The sequence below is a fragment of the Cottoperca gobio genome, chromosome 16 (assembly GCF_900634415.1).
Source record: "Cottoperca gobio chromosome 16, fCotGob3.1, whole genome shotgun sequence".
NCBI classification, from domain to species: Eukaryota; Metazoa; Chordata; class Actinopteri; order Perciformes; family Bovichtidae; genus Cottoperca; species Cottoperca gobio.
Window position 1 is genome coordinate 16,257,792 of NC_041370.1, and position 9,694 is coordinate 16,267,485.

Consider the following 9,694-nt stretch of genomic DNA (forward strand, 5'->3'; position numbering starts at 1 on the left):
ACAGGTATGTTTTGAACATTATACACCTGTTTGATGGCTGATTAAAACAGAGACATATACATAAAAGAAAGAAAAGTATAGACATGAATGCATGTCTGTTTCGAGCCTTCAGTACTTTAATATCCTCCGTGGGCCCGAGTGGATTGAATTGCATCATCTTAATTAAAATTATTTATTACCATGTCCCTGTTGCAGGACTAAAAATGTAAAGCGTTTGCAGAAACTGTACTGTACATCCAACTGCTGCAAAGCACGTTTAAATTGAGCAACAATTTTGAGCTCAGAAGCTCTTTGTCACTTCGATACTGGGGAACACCACCCCCTGAGTGTTTAGCTGTCAAGTGCATAACGTCTTGACCTTCTAAGACCCAGAATAGACCTCTTTTATTATCCAGGAAATTCCTAGTTTCCTTACCTATAGGTGTGGTGCAGTTGTCTGTGTATCAAATGTCTCACAGTAACACCAGTGGTCCTCTGACTCTAACCCGCAGCTAAATAGTCGAGTTGCTCTGACGCAGTTCAGGGAGTACGTTTGGAACCATGAGCGTGAGTGTACATGTGAGTGTGCGATGTTAAAGGGAAGAGGTCTAACAAGTGTGATGGCCCATTGATATCATTGATATTCATCTAATCTCCTCTCTTCAGGGGGAAAATGAGTTTTGGTTTCAACACTTAATTTGATAATCTGCAAGAAAAGCACAAAAGGGACATTCTGCAGATTCTTAACCTTTCCTCAACTTTGGCACTCCCAGAGGCAGGAAAGGAGTATCTTTCACCACAGTTATTAGTTCACAGAGACACCCTTGACCTCCGCAGTGGTAGCCAACTGTCAACATAACTGATGTTATTGTAATGCAGGTTCACTCTCTTTGACTTCTATTGGAGTCATTCATGTCTACGTGTTGGCCTAATTCCTATAGGCCCGAGTACAGGCACATTTACACTACACTGCCATGACTTCATACTAACATCTTAGTTTAAAAGGAAATTGCATGAACACTATTGTGTAAGTATGAAGTTTTTTTTTTTAATACATTTTTAGGTGATATTTTCATCAAAACTTAAGAAAATTGACCTTTTAGAAAGAATATGTAATGACAAATATTATAGCTTCAGCTATTTGCTACAAAACAGGACTTTTGTGTTTGTTTACATATTCATACATGCATCTTGAGGGGGAAAAAAACAACCATTACAACACTTTAACAACAATCAGAAAACATAATCTTGGATGTGGTTTGTAAATCACTGCTGCCACATCTGATTTGATACAGTGAATTTTAAAAATGGTGTGAACTTTACATGTCTGTTTTTAACGCTAGGCTATCATATTATTATTTTTTCCCTTGTGTTTGTAAGTGTTTGTGTTTTCAATTATTGATAACCTGGAGTATGCATTGGATAAAATGTAAAGTGGGTGCCATATTGTTTTTGGAGAGAGAGAGAGAGAGAGAGAGAGAGAGAGAGAGAGGGGGGGGGGGGGGGGGGGGGCTTCTCTATCCTTTGATCTCTTTCTTTTAGGTTTTGTAGGCTGAGCTTACGAGCCATTTTACACTCATCAATAACATAGGCCTATAAACAATATGAAAACATGGCTATATATTTTGTTTCTGCAGAGGGCATGTATGAAGAATATACAAATGGAAAGATGAAATGGATGATTTAAAATGACGAACACAGGCTGTTAAATAAAGAAGAAGGTAACTACCACCAGAGTGACTTATTAGAACGTGGCCATTAAGGCATAGCAGCTTATGAAGAGCCTCCTGTAGATGTACATGATAAAACGTTCTAATATGAACAGCCTGAGGATTTTCTTTCTTTCTTTTTTTTACAAAGGGAGAGAGTATTCAAAAATCGTTAAATTGACGTGTTTGCGTGTGCACGTGTGTGCGTCAACGCTCCTGCGCGTCATAGAGCAACGGATACACATGGTGAAAGAGCGTCTGTTTCGAGGAAATACATTGGGAGTGAACGTGTTGTGTGGACGAGTTTATAAAAGGGATAGACGACAAGAGGATCCGGAACAAAGTTTTTCTCTCTCTTTCTCCCCCCCCCTTATTTCTCTCTCTCTCTCTCTCTCTCTCTCTCTCTCTCTCTCTCTCTCTCTCTCTCTCTCTCCTCTCTCTCTCTCTCCGGGTTGAAGCAGAAGAGCTTGTGGTGGTAATGAGAGTTTAACAAGACCCAATAAATCAGTTAACAGTGATGGTTTATTGCCCTCAACACGTGTCATTGTTTACTAGGAGACACATTTCTATTTTCAAAAAACTAACTTCAGAGAAAAATATAAAACCCGTCATTCCGGTGTGTAATAGCGATCACAAAATTATTATTATTATTATTATTATTATTATTATTATTATTATTATTATTATTATTAATTATATTATTATTAAATTGCCACCTTTGCTTTATTTTAATAGGCCTACTGGTCATCAAGTCCATTAAGTATTTATCAATTTATCGTTTTCTGTAACGTCACTTTCATTTCTATTTAGACAGTCTCCCACTCCAAGCCCCCCCTCCCCACCATCATATTTAGCCCCATGTACACATTTCCAGCGGGTTATCACAATTGCCATTCCTCCCCTCCTTTCTGATGTGTTACCCAGATTACCATCAGTGCCCCTCAGATATTTTTAACAGATCCTCGGCGCTCGGCAATATCCACTCGGAGCCATCTGGTGCAGATCAGAATCTAGTGACTTCTTGGGCTTCAGTCGTTAATGCATTAAATCTAGATCTACAGAATAGCCCCCCCCCCCCCCCCTCCCATTGACTCGTGAGGTGGGTGATATACGAATCAAATAAAAATAAAAATAGAAGTGTTAAAACATGAACAGCCCCCTCTTGTGAGCCACATGGCTGTGTCAGGAGTGGACAGACAGCTAAGGAAAGTAGAGGTTAGAGTCCGACCCTTTTCTTTTTCTGAGCTGGGAAACGGATAAGCGGTTCAAGAGGAGGTGACCAAAAGCTAAAGCATCAGATTTTTTTTTGTATTCAATTCCTGTGGAATTATATTTTTTGAAAGCCTATTTTTTAAAATTTAATTGTGAATGTATGCTTTTTAGGAATACAAAAGTCACAGTTTTAGTGAACAGGTTTCTGATCTATCACGGATAAACTACTCTTCATCCTCTTTTTTTTTTGTTAAAGTGTTGAAAAGGAAGGCAAGTTGCTTAAATTAAATGAGGGGCTCAAAATGTACATGGATGATATTTTGTGGCGCGTCCAGGGACATCAGACTTTACAGCCTGGTGCCTCGCTGTTTGAGTTGTCCTGGCTTTTCCTCTTTCGTTTTCACTCAAAACAAGGAAACGTGAAGTGGCTCTGTTGTTACAAAGGACAACAGCAATATGGTTTAAGTCCACACACACACACACACACACACACACACACACACACACACACACACACACACACACACACACACACACACACACGTGCGTGCGCTCACACACGCGCGCAGATGGAAAGAGGGTGAGAAAAAGAGAGTGAGAATTTGTCTGATTAAACCTTTATGAAGAAATCAAAGGAAACCAAAACAGAAGTCAATAAAAAACATGCATAATTAATAAATCATATGGTAAGATTTGCATGGTTTTGCTTTGACTTTTGCAGGAAAATCGTTTGGAAATAGCTTTTTAATTTTTAATCTCGCATCGCAGTGACGTGGCTGAAATATAATAATTAACTTCTTCATTTATTCATTTGGTAATTGTATTAAAATATTTTTTGATGCCTTATCCTAATAAACACTATTAAACTATCATGTCGATTTAACAAGTACAAACGTTTTGAACACATTAGATGAAGAACATGACAAAGAAAAAATCAAACTTAGAGGAAGACATTTTAAGAGTAGTTAAATAAGTCACTATGAATTAAATAAACGCACCAGCAGCCCGTGATAGCAAATACTAATTCCTCTGTGGAGAGGCTTTTTCCCTCTTTAATTACAATTTAAATCTATTCAAAGTAAGTTCCTTCTTCTGACGGGTTTTCTTCCCCCTGTGTCGGACAGCTGTAAAATCGTGTCGACAGGTTGTCATACAACAATCAAAGCCTTCGGTGAATGGACTCTAATGCTTGAACATTTAACATACAATAAGTCCAAACACGGAGGGAGAGAGAGAGTCAGAGTCAGAGACAGAGAGAGAGAGAGAGAGGGGGGGAGAGAAAGGGGGAGAGAGAGAGGCCCCAGCCAATGTGCTCACTCTATATTCACATTATCCACATTGCTCCAAACGAGGAGGAGCTTGCAGGCTCAAGTAGGGGATGCCAATCAAAGCATCAACTTCAAATTGTATCTGAGAGATCAGCCTGGAGACCTCAGGGCCAGGCGCGTCAGTCGGAGCGCAATTGTTGATCAGATCACATCCAGCGGACTTTGCGCGAGAAAAGAGAGGAAGCCGAGATTTAAGAGCGGGTTGTTTTGACTGCATACCACCGTATGTCTGTAGTAGCTGTGACTTTGGCTTAAACACTTTCCCTTTACTCCTCCGGGTTCCTTTTTTCTTTTTTCTCTCGCACACTTTTTTACGCACAGTTTTGTCGGACGATACAGCCGTGCGACAATCGGCGGTGGAGATGTCTTTCCCCCAGCTAGGCTACCCGCAGTACTTAAGTGCCTCCCAGGCGGTATACGGGAGCGAGAGACCGGGAGTTCTTACGGCTTCGTCCCGGGGAGGGAGCACCGAAATCGGGGGAAGTCCGTCCGCCACAGCAGCAGCGGTTTCCTCGGTGTTGGGCATGTACGCCAACCCGTACGCACACAACTACAGCGCTTTCTTACCTTACACCAGCGCGGACTTAGCTCTTTTCTCACAAATGGTAAGAATTAATGTTGTTTGTTGTTTCTGTTTACGGATTGGCGTTGCAGAGACGATTGTTTATGCCTGTGGTTCCCACCGCTGTCTGGAAAAGAAACAACCGAGATAGGCTTGTTATCTCAACAAAAATAATTGAGAAATGTAGACTAAATCCATTATATTATGTTGGATTTTTTTTAAATACCGATTGCTAAATATTAGTCAAAATGTGCTCGATTTTTCACAGTTCAGTGCCTTGTTTGGCAGAGTTACAAATGTGAAAAGTTTGCCTACAAGCAAAAAAAGAAACAGAAATTGGACTCGACATTATTTATTTTCCAATACAAGAAAACATGTAAACAAAATATGTTATTCACACCAACCATTAGGTTATTATATCATACTGTTGGAATGATCGATTGCGAAGTTTAAAAACAAAACAAAAAAAAACCGTGCAATAGATCTGCGTTTTAGCATGTAAGCAAAAGTAAAGAAAAAGTTTGTACTCGCTTCTTCCCCCGGATACATTATTTTTTATTTGCTCGCTAAAAATAATCTCCACCATAGAACAAAAGTTTAGGCTATAAATATGCAATAACTTTTAATCGTGTATAGGCTTTGTTTTTGCTACAGTTTATCCTCCTATCATGGTTGAATGCCACATGGATTTTTACTGTGTCAAGATGAAGAATTGTCAGACACGTATTGCCCTAAAATACACCTGGTGATAATAACTAACTTGCAGTGTGTTAATGTGTTGGCAAATGTGTGCACCACGCAGGCCATAGACAGACTATTGCACTAAAGCTTCAAAACAAGAGCTATTATCCAAAAACTCCAATTTCTACTGATCGATATGTTTGAGTGTTGTGCCCAAAGCAAATATAACTGAGCCAGTGGAAGTGTGCCACGCTGAGAAAACTTCACTTAGGCCTTGAAAGTGCTTTGACATGCTTGAGGAGTGTGGAGGGGAGTTTGGCAGGTAAACATGAAAGCTGGCAGTTTGCACGCCATCTGTGTGTTCGCAATGATGCAACGAACTTTCTCTCGTCCTGTTGACTTCATTTGTTCCCTTTTTTTTTTAGACAGACATGTATGAAACATGTTTACTAATAAAAGGTATTTGCCTTTGAGTGTGTATATGTGCAGGTGCAGGTGACATAGGCCTAGCATGAGGCATTTTGCAAGTTGAGAAGCCTATGTGTGAAGTCAGGTGCAACTGCAACTCATTTTAAATAGAGTCATGTCACTTGTTTGAGTTGCAAATATATACAACGGCTAAAATGTATTGTAATGTAAGGGACAACAAGTAATAATAATTGTACAATTCAGTGTAGCAAACTTATTATGCATATTTTATGTTATAATATTATAAAATATTATCCTTTGTTTTCAAGGGATCCCAGTACGAGCTGAAGGATAGTCCAGGCGTCCATCCTGGCAGCTTTGCAGCCCACACATCTCCGGCCTTCTATCCATACGGCCAGTTTCAGTACGGGGACCCGGCCAGGCCCAAGAACGCCACCCGGGAGAGCACCAGCACGCTGAAAGCCTGGCTCAATGAGCACAGGAAGAACCCGTACCCGACCAAGGGGGAGAAGATCATGCTGGCCATCATCACCAAAATGACGCTGACGCAGGTCTCCACATGGTTCGCCAACGCCAGGAGGAGGCTCAAGAAGGAGAACAAGGTGACCTGGGGGAGCAGGAGCAAAGAGGACGGGGAGGACGGTAACTTGTTCGGCAGTGGGGACGAGGCAGAGAAAAACGAAGACGAGGAGGAGATTGATTTGGAGAGCATAGATATAGACAAAATAGACGACAACGACGGGGATCAGAGCAACGAGGATGATGATGATAAATCAACGGAGGGGAGCAGGGACCACAGGGGCGGTGTCGTTGTGGGGGGGGAGTTGGACAGCTTGGAGAAAAGACGGGCCTTCGCCCTGCAGGCCCATGAGGCCTTTGACAAATCTAAGAGCACAATTTCAGTTCACCCAGGGAGTAAGGAGAACTCGGACGGCAACAACAACACCACTAGAGTTTTGTCCCCGGATAGACCCGGGAGCTTTCCTCTCCCGTCTAACAATAAGCCTAAAATATGGTCTTTAGCAGAAACCGCTACTAGTCCCGACAGTTCTTCTCAGAAACCTACGTCCCCGTGTGGCCCAGCGGCCACCACTCACTCATCAGCGCCCCACCACCAGATCCAGACCCACCCGGCCTTCCTCCCCAGTCATGGACTGTACACTTGCCAGATTGGAAAGTTCCATAACTGGACAAATGGTGCTTTCCTGGGACAGAACTCCCTGCTAAATGTGAGGTCGTTTCTGGGAGTAAACCAGCACCATCACCACCACAACCACCACTTGCAGGCCCAGCAGCAGCAGCAGCAGCCGACATCAGTGGTGGTGTCGCCGGTAGCAGCTGCAGCAGCACTCAGCAATGACAGCAAGGCCCCACCAGAGACCCACAGTCCCAAGCACATAGGTAGGATAACGGTCTCGAAGCCTGCACACGCATACATGTCACATGCAAGCGCTATGCATTTTATACTAAAACATATGTATTACATTAATGGTGCATCTTATTCATGTTTCCTATTTATATATAATTATAATAACAAAGCACACAAATGCATGCACGCACGAGTAGGCTACATTCACACACACACACACACACACACACACACACACACACACACACACACACACACACACACACACACACACACACACACACACATCCACAATGTTCACATATTAGATTAACGCAGTAGGCTCATTTTTAGTTAGACAAGTGTATATGTATTAGTAAATATAATATCATTTATCCAGCCTGTACAGTATTGATAAGTGTTTTTTTTCCATTTCTTTTTAGAGCATGAAAACGGTGTAAGGTCTGATTCACCTCCAACACAGATCCTGAAGTCTTCCTTTCGACCCATCCATGACAGGTGAGACTTTTTACTTTTTTGCTGTTGTTGGAAACACGCTGCTATAAGAAAATGACCAGCCACAGATTTATATAAAATTATACAATACAAATGCTATGATTGTTGCAATTATCCAAACTATGAAATTATTATGTTTTACATTTTTTAACAATAGATAAAAAACAGCTTTAATTCAAATAAACCAAAATTAGGCATGAACTTTAGGTAAGGCCAAGCTTATTGATTACATTTGAACTCTGGTAATTATTCAACAAATAAATATGTTTATATTGGGTGCAAATTGTTTTACGAAGTACAATATACAATTCTAACTTTTATGTCTGGCAGTATTTTTTTAATAGGTTTAAAAATAAATATGATAACACTACGAAATGAAATAAACAAAGATAAATAAAACACAGTTTGCTTTGCGGGTGACAGGGGTCTTGACTGTCATCCCACACCCCCTTTAATTCCTCCCCTCTGGGGAGAGTGTGGCTACTTATCAAGTCACCGAGTAAAACGGGCTCTGTCTGGGCTGTGTGCTTTCTCTAAAGACCCCTGGGAGCCCCGGAGCCCAGGGGAGCGCTCTTACCGAAAGGGGAACAAAAGTTTACCTCTGTTTCAAATATTACAAAATACCTCCTCTATGCAGCAGTCATAATGTACACAAATAATAAGCATATAAGGGAATTATAATTGTTGATAATGGTTACATAAAGAGGATTATTTTCTCCTATACGAAAAATATTTTTCGATTTGTAAAATAATTATTATGATGGTGTTATTATGATGTGTTTTTATGATGTATTATTATTATTAATAATAATAATAATAATATTAATATCATCATTATTATCATGAAAGAAAGTAAGTGAGGGATTGGAGAGGGTGGACTGCAGTCTGTTTCAAATCAAAGCTGTTCAGCCAGACAATTGAGATGCATATTGAAACCTGCTGTCCAAACACGGCGGGGGTATTTATCTACCTTTCTGTATTATTCTTTATCCAGATCCTCTCTGCCTTCCAGCGCCAGGAGTCCACAAGACGCCACGCAACGAGTCCTCACTGCTCTCTCCTCGGCTTGATCAAGACGGTTTTTTTTTCGTGCTTGAAAAAAAAGGAAAATAAAAATAGAAAAAAGACTTTACACTCCCTAAAAAGGACACTGAGAAATAATAATGCAGCGTAGCATTCAGTCGGTACAGAACAAACGGCGTAATTTGGTAATATCCTGTGGATGGATGGATTACTTCCTCTATTGTTGTGTAGCCTATAATCGCGCCTATAATGTTACTCTCCACTTTGCCCAGGCAGGCTGGGACATTTTGGTAGGCTTTTTACTTTATTATTATTATAATTATTATTATTATTTTTGTCTCTATCTTGTGTTTTTGGTGTCCTTTCTTTAATGTAAATACCAAGTGATTTAAATTTGTAAATAGGAAGCGTTGAAGGAATTTGTCCAGATCGTATATTTTGCCTAATAAACTAAATGAAATTATAGAGAAAACCCACGTGTATCCTCAGCCTATATTTCTTTGCTACATAGTTTTGATATGGTTGTTATTATTATTACTGATATTGTTACTAGGATAGTTATTATTATTATTATTATTATTATTATCATTATTATTATTATTATTATTATTATTATTATTATTATTATTATTATTATTATTATTATTATTATTATTATTATTATTATTATTACAAATGCCATTATTTGTAAAGAAAACGTTGGCTTACTACCAATGTTATTTCCAGAAGGGTGGGAATGGGAGGAAAAAAATATATTGGCAGTCTGCAACCAGGCTTAATTTTATTCAAGTTTGGGAGGAAAGCAGCGTGGATGCATTGAGGTGCTAATAAGTGTCCAGATGGTTGCTGGTGACAGAAAATGGACAGGAGCAGCTGGGAAGGTCATTAAGTAATAATATGGGAACGC

At 40.0% G+C, this 9,694-nt stretch overlaps 1 protein-coding gene across 1 annotated transcript; it reads left to right on the top strand.

Annotated features, from left to right (window-relative positions):
• The first annotated feature begins 4,321 nt into the window (after positions 1 to 4,321).
• Positions 4,322 to 9,253, top strand: irx1a (iroquois homeobox 1a). Its single transcript, XM_029450660.1, has 4 exons — positions 4,322 to 4,833; positions 6,209 to 7,301; positions 7,692 to 7,767; positions 8,759 to 9,253. The coding sequence occupies exons 1-4, from the start codon at positions 4,591 to 4,593 to the stop codon at positions 8,832 to 8,834; spliced, it is 1,488 nt and encodes a 495-aa protein (XP_029306520.1). The 5' UTR covers positions 4,322 to 4,590; the 3' UTR covers positions 8,835 to 9,253.
• Positions 9,254 to 9,694: the final 441 nt, after the last annotated feature.

Excerpts from the sequence above, each read along its gene's own strand:
- irx1a (XM_029450660.1), top strand. The coding sequence starts at position 4,591 with ATGTCTTTCCCCCAGCTAGGCTACCCGCAGTACTTAAGTGCCTCCCAG. Across the intron at positions 7,302-7,691 it reads CCACAGTCCCAAGCACATAG|AGCATGAAAACGGTGTAAGG; the intron begins GTAGGATAACGG and ends ATTTCTTTTTAG. Across the intron at positions 7,768-8,758 it reads TTTCGACCCATCCATGACAG|ATCCTCTCTGCCTTCCAGCG; the intron begins GTGAGACTTTTT and ends TTCTTTATCCAG.